The sequence below is a fragment of the Octopus sinensis genome, linkage group LG5 (assembly GCF_006345805.1).
Source record: "Octopus sinensis linkage group LG5, ASM634580v1, whole genome shotgun sequence".
NCBI classification, from domain to species: Eukaryota; Metazoa; Mollusca; class Cephalopoda; order Octopoda; family Octopodidae; genus Octopus; species Octopus sinensis.
In genome coordinates, this window is record NC_043001.1 from 90,936,062 (window position 1) to 90,961,091 (window position 25,030).

The 25,030-nt window shown below is 36.3% G+C and overlaps 1 protein-coding gene across 2 annotated transcripts in view; it reads left to right on the forward strand.

Moving 5' to 3' along the window:
• Positions 1-2,547: 2,547 nt before the first annotated feature.
• LOC115212425 (tetraspanin-6-like) overlaps positions 2,548-25,030 on the forward strand; it is a 69,005-nt gene continuing 46,522 nt past the window's right edge. Inside the window, exon 1 of one of the 2 annotated variants that reach the window (XM_036502937.1) lies at positions 2,548-2,690. In XM_036502937.1, coding sequence (XP_036358830.1) covers positions 2,681-2,690 — 10 coding nt within the window. In that variant the 5' untranslated portion in view covers positions 2,548-2,680. The remainder of the gene's footprint in view (positions 2,691-25,030) is intronic. The other variant, XM_036502936.1, reaches the window with a different exon arrangement.

The window sequence follows — 25,030 nt, forward strand, 5'->3', positions numbered from 1 at the left end:
GCATACCCTCCATCAGACACCTACCATATTCTGAGCGCCTTGTTTCCCTGGGCATGGATTCACTGAAGCTCCGGCGTTTGGCGACGGACTTGGTAAACACCCACAAAGTTATCAACCACCTCACCAACAACAACACTGAACACCTTTTTCATCTCCATGTGTCTAACACACGTGGACATGCCTACAAAGTCAGAAAACAATACAGCTCCCATGACTTTCGGAAACATTTTTTCACGCTCAGAGTTGCTGAAGCATGGAATAAACTGCCTGCGTCAGTTGTTGACTGCCATGACACTGCATCTTTTAAGGCCCTCATGCTTTCCGAAATCCGCCGAAACTACACCTGATTATATATACACTTTAGATGAGTTGTAGTGCACCTGAGCACTGTACACAATTATTATTATTATTATATTATTATTATATATATATATATATATATATATATATATTGATGATCGCCTGGGGCTAAATGCATCAGTAACACCCCCACCGCCCTGTCCTGTCCCTAGCCACATTCAAATGGCTAATGTCCCTTTTGTTATGGAGCAGTTACTGTCTATATCTCGTTTAGAGAATTATTATTGCTATATATATATATATATATATAATATATATATATATATTGATGATCGCCTGGGGCTAAATGCATCAGTAACACCCCCACCGCCCTGTCCTGTCCCTAGCCACATTCAAATGGCTAATGTCCCTTTTGTTATGGAGCAGTTACTGTCTATATCTCGTTTAGAGAATTATTATTGCTATATATATATATATATATATATATATATATATATATAGAGAGAGAGAGAGAGAGAGAGAGAGAGAAAATAGTAAAAAGTGAAAAAACTTCAGAAGGCTTGTTTTAAAAGGTTAAAAAATATATATGAATAATAAAGTTGCAGAGAATATGGAATAACTGCTTTAATTTTCTAATATATAACTCTGTAAGGTAAAGCGGCTGGCATCAGGAAGGGCATCCAGCTATAGAAATATACCAAAGCAGACCGTAGAGTTGGTGCAGTCCTCTGGTTTGCCAGCTCTTGTCAAACCATCCAACCCAAACCAGCATGGAAGATAAACATTAAATGATAATGATGATGATGATGATGACTTAAACACTTTTCCACAAACCATCTATCAGCGTCTAGCCCAACAGATAACCCACCGTGGTATTCTAGGAAAATTATTCTTTTGGTCAACTGATATAAGACAGAATTATTTCTTTCTTTCCATCGTTTTTGTCATTAAAAAATTATCTTTGTTCAAACTTAAACAGTATCTTGTATTTATTTTTTTCACTAAATATATTCTGTTACTTTCATAATCTATTTTTTAAATTTCTGTGACCTGTTACTGTCTTTCTTATTTAATGCTTTAGATTGATAGACACAGGGGGAGAGGTAAATGCACAGAGGAATGCTTGTAAAGATAGATATACACAGACATAGAAAGAGGGAGGGATGGAGAGAGAGAGAGAGAGAGAGAGAGAGAGAGTAAGAGTATAAGATAAGTGAGTAGGAGCTGAGAATGAGAGAGTTAATAAGGATGGAGCAGAGAAAGGGAGGTAGAGACAGAAATTAATAGGCAAATAGACTGATATAAGAGAAAGAGAGGGATAATGACTGAGATAGATAGATTGATAGATAGATAGATAGTTAGAGAAAGAGAGAGAGAGAGTGAGGGAAGGAGAGAGACAAAAGTAGATGGTTCATTTGAAAAAGAAATTAAAAGACATGTAAAGCATTAGGCACATGCGAGTGAGTTTGTGCATACATATGTATGTATATATGTATGTATGTATGTATGCATGTATGCATGTATGTATGTATGCTATATATGATGGGGGTGGAAGCAATGGTAGTAAAGTCATGCAAAGCTAAAAAGAGTAATGTGTGTTGTGTTGGTACAGTAGTGGAAGACTCATCTCATGCTAGATTAGCTTTTTGCCGACTTAGTTCATAGGACGCACCTAGCTGATCTGTAACCTTGAAATTTATCCTCACTATCAATCCATAATCTCAAGCTGGCTGTTGTTTATTACATCTACACTCTTACTTATTCTGTTCACAAATACAGACACTATATTTCTAGCATTTAAACCAAGTAGATCCACACACATACACACACACACGCACACACACACACACATATATGTATATATATATATAAATATATATATATATGTATATACATATTTTCTGAAAAACACAAAAAACGGGTTCGTAAGGAAGTAAGGAACACAAAGTACATAAGGATCATAAGGATACATTTGTTTGAAGGCCCGGAAGGAAAAAAAAAATTGCCAACATGGACAAGAGTAAGTATTTTGTACTGTTTGTAAGGTTTTACAGTGACATTTTACATATTATTAAGCATATGGTCACTCAGTGATGTTCTTATAGATGTTAATTTGTGTAACTGAATGTATGATGTTTGTATGAGCATAAATGAATCTGTGAGTAGATGAGAAGAGGTGTGGTTTGAAGTGTAAGTGCATGTATCTGGGTGGATACCTCTTGCCCATATATATATATATATAATATATATATATATGTATATACATATTTTCTGAAAAACACAAAAAACGGGTTCGTAAGGAAGTAAGGAACACAAAGTACATAAGGATCATAAGGATACATTTGTTTGAAGGCCCGGAAGGAAAAAAAAAATTGCCAACATGGACAAGAGTAAGTATTTTGTACTGTTTGTAAGGTTTTACAGTGACATTTTACATATTATTAAGCATATGGTCACTCAGTGATGTTCTTATAGATGTTAATTTGTGTAACTGAATGTATGATGTTTGTATGAGCATAAATGAATCTGTGAGTAGATGAGAAGAGGTGTGGTTTGAAGTGTAAGTGCATGTATCTGGGTGGATACCTCTTGCCCATATATATATATATATATATATTACTTTATATAATTATGTGTATAATTATAATTAGGGTTCAGCAAAAAAAATTTACTTTGCCACATACCAAACTTTTAGAAATAGCAGCCAAAGAACTTAGCTATTTCTTCTACTATAAGATGAATCTCCCAGACAATGTATACTCAAAAACAATTCACATAGGCATAGAGGGAAAAATAACGAAAATTCACCCGGCATTTGATTACTTGTGGACGCGTTTCTGCATCCACAAGTAATCAAAAGTACCTCTTATAAAGTCTCATATATATATATATATATATATATATATATATGAGACTTTATAAGAGGTAATGGTGTCATTGAAACCCAAAGGAATCAGGTAATGCTGAATAAGTGCTACAGACAGACCATAGTTAAGTTTAAATTCTGTTGGATTTTACTCATAAGGTATTGGAATCTTACATATATACCATTCTGCCTAAAAAATGGATCTACAACTTCAATATCCCTACATATCTCACATCTATTTTCTTTCCTCCACCACACTCTCTATTTTGTATCCTATCTGAATTAAGTATTACTTAACCATCCTCTCATTATGTCTCCGATGAAGGGATATAATTAATAAATATCCTGGAAACAGCTGTAAGACCTTCTATCTATAAATGTTATAATATCTACACAGCCTTGGTTTTTTATCTCATTACGCAAAAAATTCTTATGAGACTTATATGCATACATACATACATACATACATACATGTGTGTATGTGAATGTATGTAATGTAATAATGTATAACAGTGTAAAAATGTAAACTACAGTGATCTCTAAAATACATATATACAGTATGATAAAAAGAAAAATGTGGCAAGACGTGTGTACATATGCATAAATATGTATTTATGAATATGCATTGGATAGGTTCTCTCTCTCTTTATTTCTACTCCTCTCTATCTGTGTCTTTATATATCTATGTATATATTTGTGTGTGTGTCTATATATGTGTGTCTGTGTGTATGAATGTGTGTGTATATATATATATATATATATATGTATATATACATATACATATATATGTCGTCATCATCATCATCATTCTACATTCTTTTTTCTTTGCTCATAAGGTTTAAACAGATCTTCTCCTTCATAATGTCTTGCCACATGATGTGGTCCTTTGTCATCCCCAGCTTTTTGAGATTCAGGAAGCCAGCATGTGTTTCCACTACTTCTTTCCATGCCTTCTGAAAGAGTAATTTTGATTTGTATTGCTCAAAATTTCTTCATTCAATTGGCATCCTAAATGGGTACCACATGTCCATACCAGTACTCTCTTCAACATTACAGCTGATTCCTTTTATACCAATATTTTTACTTCCTTAGCTCCTGTGTGCTCAGTTAGGCATACATTGAAATGATACACAATCAAGGGAGCTTTCTTACCTCCTTGTTTTTCAGATTTTAAGATGCAACCCCTACATCTAATGTTCATGTTTTTCCGCTATGCAATATCACACATGATATACAAGTGTCACTTAGAGATGCAATCTCTTTGTGGTCTTTGTGGTCTTCATAAGTAATAGATCACTTGACTTTTTTTACCTACCATTACCCTGTCTATTATACTTTTGCAACTCCCACCACAACTGCTGATTAGGTCACTAAAGTATCAGGAGCTGTCAACTAAAACTAGTGAGCCTTCCAGACAGGTGAACGGATTCATTACAAGAGGTAATGGTATCTTATTGCCAACAGTTTATATTAGTATACAGTGTGTATGTGTATATATATGTGTGTGTGTGTGTGTGTGTGTGTGTGTGTGCGCGCGCGCATGTGTGTGTGTGTGTGTGTGTGTGTGCGCATGAGTGTGTGTGTGTGTGTGTGTGTGTGTGAGAGAAAAATAAGAAGATGGAGATAAATCAACTAATAAGTATATTTTTTTAACTGCAAAAATAAACAATCTCTAACAGTTGTTTTGATTCATACTTTAAAGATTATAATTGTGATAATTAAATCATTTTATAAAGCAGAGTCTCATCAGAGGCAGAAAAAAAGATATATCGTTATATTATTTTATTAGATGTTAAATATATGGAACATCATTAGGTGTTAAATGTATGGAACATTGCTATCCCTTAATGAAGCTTATCCAACCTCTAATTGAACATATATATATGTGTATATATATATATATATATATATATATATATATATATATATATATATATGTATATATATAAGTCACAATGTATGGATTCAAACTAATCCGATGGTATTCACAAAAAAAGTTCCTTAATGTATCATGCTACAAAACACATAGGAAAACCTAACAAGTGTATAGAATTATAAATAAAGAGAGAAATATACTGTGATAAAAATTGATTTTGTTATTGGATATTCATATTTAACAATTATTTCACAGCTTAATAAACATGTATAAATAATTTATTTTATTATATTTTATGATAAATGATAAATTACTTACATGTCTCTATTAATATATTTACAATTTTTAAATTGATGCAGATATTAAGAGTAAAAGAATATATATACATATAAAATAGTGATTTGATGAAGATCTCAAGTATTTTCCATAAATGGCTTATTCAACTAGTCTACTCTTTATGTATGGAGTCCCACCATCAGTAAATATGTTTATTCCTTTTCAACAAGTTCATTTGCAATTATGAGGTTTCAATGGAAGGACTATATTACCAATGAAGAAGTTCTGCTCTGGGCCTGACTGCCCAGCATTGAAGTTAGCATGACACCACCTCCACTGGTCAGGACATCTCATATGTATGCCTCAGACGTGCCTCCCCACAATCACCTTTTTGAGGAGTTGGCCTCAGGCACCAGACCATATGGAAGCTCCCAATTCCGTTTCTGAGACCAGCTCAAGGTCACTCTTCTCCACCACTCCATTGACTCAAATGCTTGGGAGACAGTGCCAAAGAGATGGCATGTCAGACCAGATGAAAAATAACAGATGTCAAGAGGCAAAAATGCAAAGATTGACTTGCACATCCTTGTCTCCTGCCAACCTTCTTCTGGGATAAGTGCTCCCACCACCGACTCTTCTATACTGTCCTTGGCCTATACAGTCACCTCAGACATTGGCATACTTCACACCCATCATGATGAAGTAGTTCAATTACTTGCTAGAGATTAACTACTCGGATATGAATTAATGCCGACAACCATGATATATATATATATATATATATATATATATATATTTAATTCTTTTATTCTTTATTCTTATATATATATATATATATATACACATATATATGTAGCCGTAGAAACTTTATGTATGGAGTCCCACCAGTAAATATATATATATATGTAGCTGTAGAAACCATGCCAAATCAGACTGGAGTCTGGTGCAGCCTTCCGGCTTGCTAGCCCTGGTCCAACCCATGCCAGCATAGACAATGGACTTTAAATGATGATGATGATGATGATGTATCTCATGGTGATGATCACCAGCCTGTAACATCTATTTTTACATGCTTGCATGGGTTGGATTGAATTTGTTAGGGTGGATTTTCTACAATCAGATGCCCTTTCTGTCAGCAACTCATCACATCTGTTTCCAAGTAAAGTAATTTTTCCCCATAATCAGGCATGTTTTCACAGAAGGTTGGAAACAAAATACACAGCTTGCGCGAAGGTAACATATGCACATACACAAAACACACACACACACACATGCACACACACACACACACACACACACAATTGTCAATTATGTCAATTATTTTCAAATTTGAATGAAGTATATAATATTAATTATGTTTAAATTTCCATGAATTAGATTTTATTAAAAAAACAAAGATGGAAAAAATGTCTGAAGATGAGAGAGAAAGGAGAGAAAAAATAAGAACATGAATAAGAAAAAAAGAAGAATAGGTGTAAAGTTTATGGTAAAAATAATTAAGGTTCGTCGTGTATAAAAGTGAGAAAACTACTGGATGTAAAATAAATGTGAAGTGGAGAAATGTGTTTGAGGAATTATGGAAGATTTCTTGAATTAGAGAGTTTCAAATATAAACAGTAATTTGGAGAAGTGAAAGCAAAATGGCAAGAGAGAGAGACAGGGGGAGAAAGAGAGAGAGAGAGAGAGAGAGAGAGAGAGAGAGAGAGAGAGAGAGAGAGAGAGAGAGAGAGAGAGAGAGAGAGAGAGAGAGAGAGAGAGAACTAAGGAAATAAACATTTTGAGAAACATAGATGGTAAAGAACTAAGAAAAAAGAGAATATAAAAATAATAATGGTTTCAAAATTTTGGCATAAAGCCATCAATTTTAGTAGGAGGGGCATGGTTGGTTACATCGACCCTAGTGCTCAACTGGTAGTTATTTTATTGACCCTGAAAGGATGATTGGCTGAGTTGATCTGGGTAGTATTTGAACTTGACTGTAAAGAGCTAAAAAAAATTGCTGCTGACCATTCTGTCAATTTACTCCCTTTTTTAATTTTTCCAAATTTTGGCACAAGGCCAGAAATTTTAGAAGGAGGAGTTAGTCAATTCCATTGACCCCATTTCTTGACTAGTACTTTATTCTATTGACCCCCAAAGGGAATAAAAGCTCACTATTCTCATCCACCTTTTAGAAAATTTTCCTTTTCAAGTAAAACCTGAAAAGTTGATGAGGGCTTGGACAAAGAGAAAGGGCTATTACGTGATGGAAATTTGAAGCTGGGTTTTTGCTTTACAATCTCTCCTGTTTAATTAAAGGATCCCAATGAACTATGCTTGGCCTATTGATAGCCTTGTATATTCCTTGATTCTTTGAATCATCTTATCTTCCAATATCATTCTATATCTATGATGTTGACTTTGTTCCACAGCATTTGTTGATTCTTCCTTCTTTACAAATGTTTGATTTCTCTGCCAAACCACATATGGATTTATGATGCTCTTTTAATTTGACAAGGCTCCCACAGAAGAAGCCTTGTCAGTAGTTCAAGATTAAGTGAAATAGAATTATTCTTCAAGAATTCCTGTGATTAGTACCTAGTGGCTGGCTGAAGTGAAATGATGGGTAATCTCATGAAACTGCTGTTTTTTTACATCAGAGCAGTCTTCTTCTAGACGGATGCTGTGACAATAGCTAGAGGTCCCTCACTTCCAGTGGTTTTACTGTGTTCCCTGACACCAACCAAGAGTATTTCTAAGTCTCTGTGCTCAGATGGAATGTCATCACATATGTTAGTTAACTCATAGCTGGGACCCTGACAGGTGCTACTAGTCTGAGTCAGAACAGACTTGGGAACAATCGTGTCTAAGAGGTAATTCCACACCTAGCTATGCACTGCCGTGAAGATGGTTACTGAAAGCAAACCCCTTGTACGAAGCACCTGTGAATAAATGGGTTTTGAATTTACTCCGCCTGAGAACTTCATTCTTCGTATTTTCAGCTCCCTGAATCAACAGAATAATTATAATGGAAGAAGATACCCCAAAAGTATCATAAAAACCCTCCTTCCATTATACATACATACATACATACATAATTAATGAACAGCACCAAAATACCTAAGCTAAGATTTGAAACTGAATTCACATTTTTCCACACTGTCAAACAAGTTCTTGGCCTATTGTCTTAGCCTTTCAGTGCTAAGAAATTAATGAGAGTGAGTTGACATCAGATCTTTTTCGAGTTATTCGCAGGTCAAAACTGATATAGTGAAGGATCCTATTGTTCTTGGCTGACCTAATTAAATTAGAGAAGCAGATATCAGTTGACCTCATTCGGCCATCCAGCATCAGGCTGAAGAGCAAGCTTTCTCTCTCTTGATTGACCTATCTTGTGGTCAAAGAGTAACTCTTCTCAGGATGTTGATCAACGCACGAAGCTAGTCCTCCCATAGTTGCTATCTGCATACATTCCTTTTATTTTGGATTTCTCGCAAGCAGTCACAGAAATGAAACTACTTACTATCATATGAAATGGACTGGAGATCTACAAACAAGCTGTGTATATACAAGCAGCTTGATGAAGTTGTATATATCTTATACATTGTAACGACTAATATTATTATCATCTTAATAAATGGCCATTTTAAAACACTGGTCAACAAAATTAAATGTATTACACTCATTATCAATACAAACCAACTTTTTTAGACTAATTTTTCAGGCTGATTTCAAAATTTCACTCCATTTGTATGCAACATGTATCAGTTACATGTTTGTATACATGAAGTCATTAACGTAATAAATAAGGACGTATTATTTTTAGAAAGTAAATGGGTTTATTGAGTTAAAAATAATCACCATCATTCTACAAAGAGTGAATACACAAAAAATGGGTCAAACAAAACAAAATTAGAACAACAGAGTTAGAAACATTGTAAATTGGATATCCTGCAGTGTTCCTGATCTGGTTGACCACGGTAAAGTGTCCAGCAGTAGTCAGCCAGCATTCTGTCATTCTAGAAGTCTTGGTACCATTTCTCCATAGCACTAATGTCCTGGTGAAATCTTTCATTATGTTCATCAGACACTGCTCCAGATGGGAGTCCAAGAAGTGAACCTTCAGTGACATATGACAACCCATTGCTGAGTGACATTTCAGAAGATTCTTGATGCTATGCTTGTAGTCCATTGCCTTTTTGTTACCCGAGAAATTCTCACAGATCCAATTGAAAGCATTCCAGGCAAGCAGTTCCAGTTCATCCAGTGTTGTCTTGATGTTCATAGTACTTATCTAATTTGGGGTTTGACAAAGATACCCTCTTTCAATTTCGCCTGTGTGATTTTGGGTAACTTTTCTACAATATACTCAAAGCCTCTGGCATTTCTCTTCCCTAGTGTCTTTACAAACTGTTTCATCAGTCCAAGCTTTATTTACAAAGGAGGCAATAGGACATTACATGGATCTACAAGAGGTGTATACTTGACGTGAGACAGTCCTGGCTGGTATGATGTTCTTGTCTCCAGTTTGATTCCGAATAATGTCTGTCAGTTGCCTGACTATCCCATAGACACAAGAAACAACAGTATTTTGTGAAACCTGGTCGCATTCCCATAAACATTCCAATGACTTTTAAACCTCCACATATTGTCCATGAGTAGCTTTCATAGGCATTTCATGAAGTAAAAGCTCTATATTCTCATATGATCCATGAAGATGACTGGAGTGTGTAGTAGGTATGGAGGGTTTGAAGTTACCAATATAGAGAAGTACAGCTTTTAAACTTCATTTTGAAGAGTCAATAAACAAATGTCATTCTCTGCAGGATCATGATTTTATGATAATCATTCGAAAAGTCCGTAAATTGATCGGATCACTTTATGAGGTAGGATCTCTGTGAACTGCCATTTGCCACTTCAGATCTGAAATCAACTTGCAAGTCCTTTCAAAAACTACTGTACACACGTCGAATAACCCTGTCTAGGAGGAAAAACGTTGCATGCATTTGCTCTTTCATGGAGCTTCAGATGGTTGACATACTCAGCCTTGGAAAGAAGTACATGACCACATATTTCACACCTCCAGCGTCTTATGTTCTCAATGATGGTCTGATGACTGCCCCACCGAAACCAGCGCTTTAGGCTTTCCTGCTCAAGGAAACCTTCGTCAAAAGTCATACAACCATCCCTTATACGGTTCCTCCACCTATTTCTTTCCAAAGCTAGAGCTCTTCCCAGTTGTTTACATCAAATTCCTTCAGAGTGCCTTTTATGCAGTCTTTATACCGTTTTGATGGTTTGTGCTGAGGACGTTTTCCAACGCGCAATTCACAAACAGCTGCTTTGAAATCTTATTAATTTCCAGAAGCACAACATGGTCTGCCTAACGCGCCTGAGTAGTTATGATGATTGACTGGATGTTTGTGCATCCTGCATTTGCAAGAATTTCTATGTCAGATGTTCTACTTTTCCACTTGATGTTGATTATGTGTTTCAAACATTTTTGATGAAAGCGCTCCTGACTAGGACAAATAAGTACAAAAGAACCGGTAGCGCGCAAGCCTTGTAAACGCTCAGCTTGGTCTTGTTAATGATGCTGAGATTTGCCAAGACTCTCTTTCAAGCTTTCCAAAGACTTCACACACACACACATGCATACACATACATATATGTGTGTGTTTTGTGTGTGTGCGTGTACAATCTTTTACTCTTTTCAGTCATTGGATTACGGCCACGTTGGAACACTGCATTGTAGGCTTTGGCGAACTAATAAGTCTTGTACTTTCTCTATTGGGCAGTTTTGCTGAACCGCTAGATTACAGGGACATGAAGAAACCAACACCGCTTGTCAAGCAGAGACAAGCATAAACACAAAGACGCGCACAAATATCCTCATCCCTCACATAGATATACGACGGGATTCCACACCGTTTCCGTTTATCAAATTCAATCACAAGGCATTGGTAAAACCGGACATCATCAGGTACTGCTGTTGCTGTAATATGAAGTTGAATTATTTATTTGTATACAAAATACGACTTAAGATGATCACAGTGAACAGACCCGCCAAAGGGTGTCGGACCATACATCCGTTGTACGATGGACGACAGCATAGATGATTATACAAAAGTATCTCTTTAAGACCAAGCTTATCAGAATAAACACTTTTAAAACTTTACTGTACCAGATGATAATATTTACTTGACGTCCAACATATTTTCGAAGCCACTTAACCACTTAATTGTGTGAAACGAGAAGAGGCAAATAATATTAGCTTATCCAGTAAGGCGTTTGTAAGCGCTATTTTTGGAAGGCTAAGTCGATCAAAGATGCTTTGGTGGTATTGGTTACACTGGCGTCCGGTGGACGACAGATAAGTGGTTCTCGTAGACCTGTGCTTCTCAAGCATTTTTTTCTCACGCTTCACTCACTGGCTTCAAAAAGCCAGCCTTGTTACGTTCTGCGTCACGTTGAATCTTCCCCAGAACTACGTTGAGGGTACACGTGTCTGTGGAGTGCTCAGCCACTTGCACGTTAATTTCACGAGCAGGCTGTTTCGTTGATCGGATCAGCCGGAACACTTGTCGTCGTAACCGAGGGTTGTTAGTTATTCCCTCTCCGAAGTCATCGTCCTTGGTGACTTCAAATGATCATAACTTTTCATGGCTCTCACACTCATTCCATATCGATGCTGCCGATGCAGAAACCGAACTTTTGATTTTTTTTTTTTACCCTTTAAACCAACATATTTCAGCCCCCCAACTCGTATGTTGGACAGATACACAAACACCCGCAACACTTTTAATTTCTTTCTCACCTCAAAACCCAACATCTACCAAACTGCATCCATCTCTGTACCTTTCCGGTCAGGCAAGCACTGCTTGATTGCAACTGCCCAAGACACAATCACAAACCACAGTACAACCCTTTATCACCTCAGACACTATTGCATTTCAAGTCAGTCGACGTGTCAGAGATCCACCAGTTTTATGCTGTTTATTCCTGGCAGCACACTCACTTTATCCCTGAGCCACCAGAAACGGCAAAGTGGTTGACTGAAACCATATTTTAAGATATGTCTATGCACATCCCATACACAACACAAGCTCAAAGTTCCAAGTCTCCCACATTGTTTTACATGTAGCTGCGCAGCAACTGTTCGATAGAAAAAAAAAACCCTTACAACGCGTGGAGAATCTCAGCCCCCACCCCCACCCCCAAATTAAGTGGCGTTCACTCAACAGCGCAACATTTCTAAGAGCGCCATCAGATATATAAAAAAATTAATTCGTGCATCACACAGACCTCAACCTTTCCTGTTTTCTACACCGAAACTGATCCTTTTGATGCCTATCCAAAAGGATCTCGTAAATTTTGCGCTGTTCTCTTTCCCCCTCTTCTAAACAATTATGGCTTCGTAAGCAGTACCCCACGTAGAAAGCCTGCTTTACATCTAATTTCACATGACACAACCTTTGTCAATCCTCTCCAAATGTATCCCCTTCCACGCCATCAAGCTCCTCTCATCACGTATACACGCGCTAAGATCGTAAATACGCCCAGATGTTTCTAACATAAAAAGCCACCGTTTTTGCCACTATCCTTTTCATTACACTCAAGGGTTTCACCATAGAATTTACTCTTATACTCAGCAAACACCGTAATATCTTCCTCTTTAAAGAGATGTACCCTGATAACGGAATAAATCCTAAAGCACGCCTCAGCGTGTCTCATTTCACAAAAAAAGGGAGAACAAAAAAAAGCAACCGCTCTAACTCACCAAACCTATCCACCATTACTCTCACCTCTAATATCTCTTGAGCTGGCAGAATCATTAGCACGCCGGATGAAATGCTTAGCGGTATTTCGTCTGCCGCTACGTTCTGAGTTCAAATTCCGCCGAGGTTGACTTTGCCTTTCATCCTTTTCGGGGTCGATTAAATAAGTACCACTTACACGATGTGGTCGATGCAATCGACTTAATCCCTTTGTCTGTCCTTGTTTGTCCTCTCTATGTTTAGTCCCTTGTGGGCATTAACGAAATAAATATCTCTTATCGTAATAGAGTCAGCTATTAACAATGACATTTTTCAACGCTTTGAGTCTGTCTGTCTGTCTGTCTCTCTTCCCTCAGCGATCACCTGTAAGGTTTCCGCAAAGCCAGACCCTCTGCAGATCCACTCTCTTATATCACGTACCAGTTGACTTTCGCTTTAGAAAAGTTCGTTGAAAGCAATGTTGTTGCCCAAGACTTTAGCATATAAATTTATCTATGGGTTCCCACCAAAACCTCCCGCCTATGGGCTTCAACATCACTTATCTCTTGGATCAGTAGCTTCTTCTTTGATCGCACCACTTAACGTGCAGGAACATATTTTATCCAACGCTCATTCAATTCTGGTGTTTTCCAATGTTCGATTTTGTTCTCGCACAATTCTAAATATCAATGAGTTTCCGGTTGCCATATCCAACTACAGTCAATCTTATGCAAATGGCAGGACCCTTCATTCCTTTCTAACCTTCCATAACTACGCATCATATAGATGCAACCTCGACACCACACGCCAAACCAGCGTTGATTCCATAAACAGATCAGAGACAGCGTCCTTCCGTGAATCTAAGTCAACATTGTCGACAGCGTGACGATTGTCCTTCCTCATGTCAACTTATCTTCACAATAAATAAATGTTATATTTATATACATATTCATTTATATAACTAAATATGTGTGTATGTATTTATGTGCGTGTGTCTATGTATGCACGCATGTATGTATGTATGTCGACAGCGTGACGATTGTCCTTCCTCATGTCAACTTATCTTCACCATAAATAAATGTTATATTTATATACATATTCATTTATATAACTAAATATGTGTGTATGTATTTATGTGCGTGTGTCTATGTATGCACGCATGTATGTATGTATGTATGTATGTATGTATGTATGTTCTCTTTTTAATTATTTGAAGTCTTCATATAAAGAAGCTGGTTTCTACCAAAAGATACAAAGCCCCATCAATGGAATGTACATAATAAAGATAAGTCTTGCCTAATTTTACTGTTCTACTTACAGATTGTCTGTCTGTCTGTATATATTGCCACATATACAGTTTTGTGCAGTTCTAACCCCATCCGGTAATTTTCTCTCATAATTTACTTTATAAGGCACTCATACATAATTTTACTGCGATACATCTTCGACAGTGTAGGTTAGAGTTATGTTAATGAATTTAAAAAGAAAATCTAGTTTTTCTCTCAGCAATTAAAGACAATTATACCTATTTAACCGTTCAGTAACTCACATATGATTATTACACTCTGCTATAGCCCCGGGCCGACCAATGCCTTGTGAGAGGATTTGGTAGACGGAAACTGAAAGAAGCCTGTCGTATATATGTATATATATATATATGTGTGTGTGTGTGTGTTTGTGTGTGTGTGTGTTTGTCCCCCTAGCATTGCTTGACAACCGATGCTGGTGTGTTTACGTCCCCGTCACTTAGCGGTTCGGCAAAAAAGACCGATAGAATAAGTACTGGGCTTACAAAGAATAAGAACCGGGGTCGATTTGCTCGACTAAAAGGCGGTGCTCCAGCATGGCCGCAATCAAATGACTGAAACAAGTAAAAGAGTAAAGAGTAAAGAGTAAATATAAAAAATGCATGGCATCTCATTTGATATTCCTAATCATCAACATGAAACTGAAAGTTATGATGAAAAAAATATTCACGCCATTACATTTAGCCAAAATGAAATATGTTGGATGATATTGTGAAATGTTTTCAGTTCCTTATATTACTGTTTTCATATAATTGTTATTCTTCTTATTTTGCCATCGTTATTTTGTACATCGATCATCTGCAACTTATTGAATTGTTAAAATGTATGGATTTCCAACCTTTCTGAAAGAAACTTTGTAATGGTTTTCAACAATGCAATCACAATCTACACATTCGAAAATGTTTCCAAGCAAATTTCGTTAAAAAAATATGCATAATTAGGAGTGATATTAAGCTTATACATACATATCGTGAAATAAAGTGTCTTGCTCAAGAACACAACACGCAGCCCGGCCAATGATTCGAACTCACAAATTCGCGATCGTAAGCTCGACCCTCTAACCACTGAGCCATGCGCCTTCATGTATATGTCTACACACACACACACACACACACACACACACACACATATATATATATATATTATATATATATATATATATATATATATAATATATATATATATATATATATATATAATGAATAATAAATAAAACATATGCATATATACATACATATATGTACGTACCTACCTCTACATGTATATACACACGCATATATGGGTACAGGACATAAAAAAAACGTCGAACACAATGAGAAACGAAAACATAAACGCAAAACCAAGGAACTGGACATTTTTCTTAAACAACAAAAAAATAGAGTACAGGACAAATAACACAAGGACAATTCCCCTTCTTCAGTCGCCATGGTTTCATCTACTCTGCGTTTCGAAGGTGAAGGAGATACGCATCTTCGATAGAAACTTTCCTTCCTGCGAAAAGCAAATCAAATAAAATTTGAGATCTTTTTGCAGAGGGGTAAAAATGGTAACAAAAGTAACGACAGTACAAAATATAAACAGTAAAAGACAAGAAGGGCTGTTAAGCCGAACGAAAAAAAGTATTACGAACGCTATTTTTGAGAACGGCGAAGGAGCAAAGAAAATGCCGTCCACACTTCAAGGAAGTCAGGCCAGAAAGACAGTAGCAGAGCTCTCGTCGTAGGTCAACGACGGGAGGGAGGAGGAGGAGCAAGAGAAAGGGAGAGAAAAAAAGGGAATGGTTGTGAGGAAACCAGAAAGAATGAAGAATGAGAGAGAGGGAGAGACAGTAAAGTAGAAGAAAAGGTAACCAGAAAGAATGAAAGCTGAGAAAGGGAGGGGACAGAAAGGTCAAGAGTGCGCATCATTATTGATATCAAGAACAATCTTACTTAGAAATGGATGCGTGCGTTCCGTCATATAATGAATTAATAAATAAAGCATGCATATATACATACATATATGTACGTACCTACCTCTACATGTATATATACACGCATATATGGGTACAGGACACCCCAAAAAAAAACGTCGAACACAATGAAAAACGAAAACATAAACGCAAAACCAAGGAACTGGACATTTCTCTTATGGGCTGGACTTCACTACCTCATATGTTCTTAAAATTTAAATCTACATCTTTGTCTGTATATCTACCTTCTCTATAATGTTGCTACTTTTATATTAATGGAAAACCTATTTAATTGGCTGATGGGCACTCAGCATCTTAAATCTGATGTAATACTTACAACTTTTAATAAAATGAAGTAGTGCGAAACAATTGTACCAAATTACCGGAGTCATTCTTGTTGCTTATTTTGATTATATATATGTATGTATATGTTTGGCTGTGTTTGTCCCCGCTACGTTACTTCACAATGTTCGTGTGTTTACGTCCCCGTAACTTAGTGGTTTAGCAAAAGAGACCGATAGAATAAGTACTAGGCTTACAAACAGTAAGCCAAGGGGTCAATTTGTTCGATTAAAGGCGGTGCTCCGGCATGGTCGCAATCAAATGACTGAAAGAAGTAAAAAAAAAGAAAATAGAAAAAAGATACACTTCACACGCGCTTGCGCACACTCATGCACACACACACACACACACACACACATACGCACACGCGCACGCGCACGCTTATATATAGGTCAGTAGTTCATATATCTGAAAAAGAAGCACACTGTAAAATATTATTTATGGCCGGTCAGCGAGTGACCATTAGTTTCGCACCTATAAAGCGCTTAAGACAGGTCACGTGCCTCCAGCCATTTGAGTCTGACGAGTCGCCTATGCAACTAAGCGCTTTTATAGATCCGGCAAAAGAGACATGTAGAATAAGTGCTAGGCTTGAAAAAAGGTACTGGGATCGATTCGTTCGACCAAAAACCCTTCAAGGCGGTGCCCCAGCATGGTTGCAGGCGAACGATAAAAGAAGGTATTTAGACATCCAGATATGACAGCCACTGTATCTGTAGTATTAAATAGTACCTTTATCTCTGTGTGCGTGCGTGTGTGTGTGTGATGTGTGAGTGTGTATGTGTGTGTGATCTCGATTCCTGGACTGAGCAATGCTTTGTGTTCTTGCGCAGAACACTTAACTTCACAGTACTGTAGTCTACTCAGCTGGCAAAAATAACGAATAATTCTGCAAATGTCCTGTCCAAAGAGAGATATTATGTACAACACAAAATCCAGAAACTGGCTTTGTGAGCCTATGGCTTGGGAAGGACCTTTAATCCATTTGTTTGCGTGTGTGAGAGAGTGTGTGTACAAATCGGAAGTAGCGACGGTCAGTGTATATAAAGAGCTGGGACACGATCGTCGACACACACACACACACACATGTCTGTATATTATCAATTGCAGATAGTGTATATTTTTTGCTTGTTCGCCGGTTCGCTGCCGAATAGCGCTTTGGGTACGACTCCCTCTGAGCACCGGATGTTGAAATACCATTTGCTAGTAGTGTACGACGACGTATATGTATATATGGATATGCACATGTGGTGCATTTAATTTTAGTGATTCATAGCATAGAGGATGTTGAAAAAGTATTAGTAAAAGAAAGGGAGTGATTATTAAAAAAAAAAAAAAACCGTTTGAGAGGCACTGCGCTAATCTCTCTCTATATAAACGGCAGTTTGTCTGTGCGTGTTTCTGTGTGTCTGTTTGCTTGTACCCTCACCCTGACCACGGCTTTCAACCGATTCTGATGAAACTTGACACACACATAGCCCAATGTCATAATTCAAAACTAACGTAGCGAAAATTTTGAAAAGTTCCCCCAGTTCTGAAAAAAAATCGATAAATTCGACATGGGGTCGAGAATCAGAAACACAAACCGCAAACTGTCTAGGGGACGCAACTCCACCTTTTTTCACTCTCAAAAAAAATTTACCATCATTTTTTTCCATTTTTTTGCTATTTTTTGGCTATAACTCTCTAAAAATGCTTTATAGTTATTTCCCTTACAAACCTGAGCAACGCCGGGCGATACTGCTAGTCTATTATATTTGGTGAGACATTTCCGAGCTCTTACGCGAAACTGTTGTTTCATCCCCAGCGCACTTGTAATAATAGATATCAATGAAAATCTACGGCAGTGATTTTCTATTAGTTCACCATAGACGTTCTCTTTTTCTCTAGTTTCACAAGGAACATTTACAATCATAGGGCAGTTGATCTCTATTACAGTGCATGATTTTTGTTCCCTATCTTACAGAACAATATCAGACCAATTGCATTTGTACATTTTATCAAAAATATTCATTTCACAAACTCCGGAAACTGATATTATTCTTGAAATTGTGCCTCGTATCATAAACCTCAAAGTTAGCATTTATTCATTCAATAAATAATTTTTTTACATTACGTATACAGAATAAACTGCAAGTTTTGCAAATAGCGAATTAAAACTTAAAATGAAAACATTGAAACGAATATATATTAAACTATCATTAATGAAAATAGAGGTGAGAGACTGTTGCAAATGAATAATATTGTTTATTAAGCATTAAAATCTACTCTGCAGTGAATGCAACGAATATTTAAATTAGTGAAAAACTTGTAGTCCAAATATTCAATAAACTTCAGAAATCGAACACACAGGAAATTTCTTGGAAAATGAATTTATAAAAAAAATTTCCAAACGGTCAAGCCTTTATTAATTGCTTTCTTTTAGTAACTGTTACATACCTAATTAATTAACAGCTTTCTCCATGATAATATAGATCAGTGGCGACGCTTAACCCGAGTATAAATTAGTCAAGTGAATTGTATTTGCAAGCTGATTTAATTTCTAGCTACACTAGCTTCAAGTATGTAATTGCAGCCAATAACTCGGGCTCCTTTTACTGAGCCTGGTTGCAGTTCTTAATTTTTGGTCAGCGTCTGGGGATGTCTTAGAAGTACCCTGTGTCAAAAAATATTCGTAGCAGACATTCTCTCGATATCGTTCACACACACCTAGCTAGGGTTCAGAAGTTACAGCCCGAGTTGTTACCTATAATCGTAAAAATTAAAAGTGATTCAAATTCAACGTTTTCTTGAAAGGATATATTTCTATAGAGATTGGCATTTAAATTCTAATCTATGAAAAGTTTCCATTCTACAATATTCTTTAAGAAACGAAAATTTATCTAGGAAACTCAGGCTGATACGAACAAGCCTAGTAAGTGTAAAAAATTAGCTGGCATCTCTTTTCAAGTGTACACGCGACAGTCAGATCGTTAATGTTTGTTGTGCACTTCGCTGTCGTTATTTGATTGCTGTTATTCTGTGCGTCTGTGTGCAAAGATCAGTTGTGTCTTGCAGGGTTGTCTTATTTTAACCATTAACTTAGAAATTGAGAAAGACATAGTGTTAGATATAAAAAAATAAGTCATTTGGGGATAGAAAAAAAGCAGAAAAATGTGAAATTCTTCGAGCAGGCATGTGACTTTATGCGAAATCTGTGATGAGCCCGAATGACGCTGATGACCTGGAGTCACCTCTGATATGGATATGTATGTATGTATGTATGTATGTATGTATGTATGTATGTATGTATGTATGTATGTATGTATGTATGTATGTATGTATGTGTGTGTGTGTGTGTCTGTGTATCTATGCGTGCGCGTGTGTGTGTACTATACACATATACATGTGTGCACATATATATATGTGTATATATCTATACCTGTGTGTGTATATATATGTATACCTATATATATGTATACCTATGTATATGTATACCTATATATATGTATACCTATATATATGTATACCTATATGTGTGTGCATATACTTATATTTATCTATGTCTGCCTGTCTATCTATCTATCTATCTATCTATCTATCTATCTATCTATCTATCTATCTATCTATCTATCTATCTATCTATCTATCTATCTATCTATCCATCCATCCATCCATCCATCCATCCATCCATCCATCCATCCATCCATCTATCTATCTATCTATCTATCTATCTATCTATCTATCTATCTATCTATCTATCTATCTATCTATCTATCTATCTATCTATCTATCTATATTCCGGCAGGGGGTGGTGGCAATCCCTGCTGTACTCTTTCGCCACAACTTTCTCTCACTCTTTCTTCTGTTGGCCTGCTCGCTTAGCCAGCGGGGTGGCGTCATTTGAAGGCTAATACAATGCGAAGCGCATTGTGACCAGCGATGTGTAGCAACATCTGATAGTCTGGTCGGTCACGGTGATCACGGTGATATGTATATATATATATATACATATATACAAATATACGAATAAGAGGAAAAACGAAAGAAAGAGCACTCAACACATTTATTGGGAGCTACATGTATTGTTCAAAACAGTTTGATACAGATTCCGTGCTACTTAAACCTTCAAAACCTCTAACGGGGTCCTTTCCCCAGGCCGCTGAAATTCCGGATTTCCACCGACCTGAGGGAAAGCCACCATTAGGGCTTTTGAAACTTTAAGTAGCGCGGAATCCAAATCAAACTGTTTTGAAAAATATATAAGCGCGCGCGCGCACACACACACACACACACACACACACACGCACGCACGCACGCACGCACGCACACACGCACGCACGCACGCACGCACGCACTCACACGTACGTATGTACGTGCATGCATACATGCATACATGCATGCATACATGCATACATACATACATACATACATACATACATACATACTACATACATACATACATACATACATACATACATATATATATACATACGTACATACATACATACATACGTACGTACGTGACCGTGTCTGTATCGTTGACGATTTTCTTTCTCCGTCTTCCCTTCCTTGGACCTTTCCTTTCCTGAGCGTCTAATAACACTATACTTGTTCCACGTCCTCGTGTTGTTACATGCAAACAGCTATTTGGAGCCACAGATGATGGGTGGGTGTCATGTTGAAACCAAAGCGGGCGAATTCACCCCTAAAATTGCGACTTGTCGCCTGTCAAAGGTGTTACCCCTCCCCAATACCCCATACACCTCAAAATACAAAATACATATTTCTTTATTGCCCACAAGGGGCTAAACATAGAGGGGACAAACAAGTACAGACAAACGGATTAAGTCGATTACATCGACCCCAGTGCGTCACTGGTACTTAATGTATCGACCCCGAAAGGATGAAAGGTAAAGTCGACCTCGCCGGAATTTGAACTCAGAACGTAGCGGCGGACGAAATACCACAAAGCATTTCGCCCGGTGTGCTAACGGTTCTGCCAGCTCGCCGCCTTAAAATACAAAATACAAAACACAAAACAATATAAAAGTTACACGTTTGCATGTACCATTATAAATGGTAGGAAAATAACACTGCTAATATCAGGATTAAGGATAAAATAAAAGACTGTGGAGATACATAACCGTAGTCTTACCGTTGGAGGGGACGTCGAAATATATTTGAGTGTCCGTAAAAATATGCTTCGGATTGCAGAAGATTGTAAGAGGTTAAACCATTGTACCTCACGTTTACATTGTTTATGAAGGTTTGGATTGTTTGAGATATTAGCCGTGTATAATTTTATCCTTAAAAACCACTTAACCTCATCAGTGCATTATTATGATACTGAGACGATCTGTTGAAGATATGTTGGATAAGCAATAGACTAAACTTTTAACTCAGTTTTTGGCAATGGAGAATAGTTGGTTGGAACATTTGTTAATGAGTATTATCCGTTGTATTTTGTGAAATGGTAGTAGTTTAGGTTTATATGTGCTGTGTTATTAGACTGAATTGTTTAAACGTGTTGAATGATTTCCTGAAATTGTAATTGGTGAGCATTGACTGATTAACCGAATGATTAAACAAGCAATCGATTTGTCAGTTGATGATAAAGAAATGAAATTGAACCAGCGCGCGTGTTCATTATCGGAGTGATAATCTTCCTGAGATACAACAAAAAGGAAACATAATTAGGTTTGAAATTAAAGAAAACAACAATAAAATGCAGCGATATGATCAGATGACAACGATATTTATCGGATCAGTGTTGTTGTTTTTGTTGTTATCTAATCACAACGCTCACTGATGTGATCAAACCACATATTTTAATCAGTCTTAAAGATATATGAAGGACAACAATGATATTACAGTTATACAAGGAAAAGTTGATTCGATGACAACTGAACATATATTGTAAAAGAGCTGTACTTGTTTCGGCACTTTGAGTTCTGTGTTCAAATCCCACCGAGGCCAACTTTGTCTTTCATCCCTCCGGGTTCGATAAAATATAGTACAAAGCAACCCTATCCCCTCAAAACTGCCGACTTTTTGCTTAAATCAGAAACAATCACACCAGGGCATTTTCAGAGACGTAGTTTTGAATTCAACTCATCTCCTTTTATGTTTCTGCTTATCTCATGCTTATGTCTGTTCACACGTACACGTGATGTGGATATATATAAAAAGAAGATACAAGGAAATGAATTTCCTATACAGAACAAAAGTTTGCGTTCATTATATAGAGCTAAATGAATATAAAGTAATATAGGTTCCAAGGAAAAAGCAATTTTCAAGATATTGACAACAAAAACACTTTAATTTCTTCAATATATTTTTTGAAAGATACAACTCTTCACACAAAATATATATATATATAATATATATATATATATATATATATATATATATATATATATATACATGTATGTATATATGCATGTGTTTTATTTATTATTTTATTATTTATATGTATATATATATATATATATATATATATATACATATAAATAATAAAATAATAAATAAAACACATGCATATATACATACATATATGGACGTACCTACATCTATATGTATATATACATGCATATATGGGTACAGGACACCCAAAAAAAAAAAACGTCGAACACAATGAGAAACGAAAATATAAAAACAAAACCAAGGAAATGGACATTTTTCTGAAACAACGAAAAAATAGAGTACAAGACATACAACACAAGGAACATTCCCCTTCTTCAGTCGCCATGGTTTCATCTACTCCACGTTTCGAAGGTAAAGGCGAGACACGACTTCTTGAAACAATCCTTCCCGCAAAGCAAATTAAATAAAATTTGAGATTTTTTTGCGGAGGGGTAAAAGTGATAACAAAAACAGGACAGTAAAAACAAAACAAATAAAAACAGTAAAAGACAGGACAAGGAGAATAACAGTAACACGAACACACACACACACACACACACACATATATATATATATATATATATATATATATATATATATAAATATACAAATATAGAATATAAAGCATATATTCGTATGAGATAGTTTGAATCAGTTCTAGAACATAAAAAGTTCGGATGTTAAAAGTATACAGACAATGCATTGCAAAAATCATAAATATTAAGATGGATAGGTAGCTAAAAAAGCGAATACTTAAGTCCATATTCAAATTTGTATATATCCTACGGCCGTTTCAGGAAAGGTATTTCAGAATGGGTCAACTATTCGTACCCTTCTCGAGTATATACGTTTCCTTCATCAGGAATTATAAGAAATTAGAAAAAAAATTTGTTTAGGTGATATCGAAAGATTTCATACTTAGACCAGGTATGCTAAGTTGTAATAAAAATTTGTTCAGATAACATAAATAAATTCTAAAATGATGCATTTACGGCTATTTTGAAATATATTGGGGATGAGAGGTTGGAGTTAAGGTTTCAATTATTAACATGGGTTGGCTATACTTTAATGAGAAAAAGATTTTAAAGAAGAAAAATACCTATGTTTACAAAATATTAGAGCATCCGAAATCTTATTTAATAATATTTTCCTACTCGTACGAAGTATATTTATGGATTCTTTAGCGCATAGTCTACACACTCTAGTGTGTGTTATATGGATTTGTTTGAGTAATTATTAACCAATCTAGTTTAAATTGTTTATTTGGCGCTTTTAAATTATCTCTCTGTCTGGCTGTCGAATTTGTCGTGCTCGGGTTTGTAAAAGAATTTTTATGCCCCCTATATCTAGTTTTAAAGTCTATCGTACTCTCTATGTAGATTTTCTTGGGTTCTTTTGAGGTACTTACTTCACACTTATAAACTACATTTTTTCTCAAACATGACCCTTTTAACGGGCACGATTCTGGGAATCGGCAATTACAAGTTCTTTTTAAGGAAAATTTGATTATAACTCTCTTGATTATGTTCCATGGATTCCCTAGTATTCTTTTTAAGTTTAAATTTATTATTAGCAGCAACGACGATGGAGCCTAAATTAGCTGATGTTGAATGTAACAATTTTAAACTAGATTTGTTAAAGATGGGATGATCTTTATGATCCGGAGGGGAGTTTTTTTTCAATGATCTTAAAGAATAATTCGGGGAGATTCTTAACCTGAACGGAAAAAGGTGGGGTGAACCAAGTTATTTCCCGCTTTCTAGTGGTATTATTCCTAACCTGTCGGTTTCTTACTGATTTATACACGAAGAAGATAGCCTCTGTGCAGCATATAAGCTACTGGGAAAGACTCAAGAGATTAAAACTCTATTCCTTGGAGCGTAGGCGAGAAAGATATGCCATAATATACATCTGGAAGATCCTGGAAGGACTTGTCCCAAACTTTGGCATCGAGAGTTACACAAATGCCAGGACTGGGCGCCACTGCGTGGT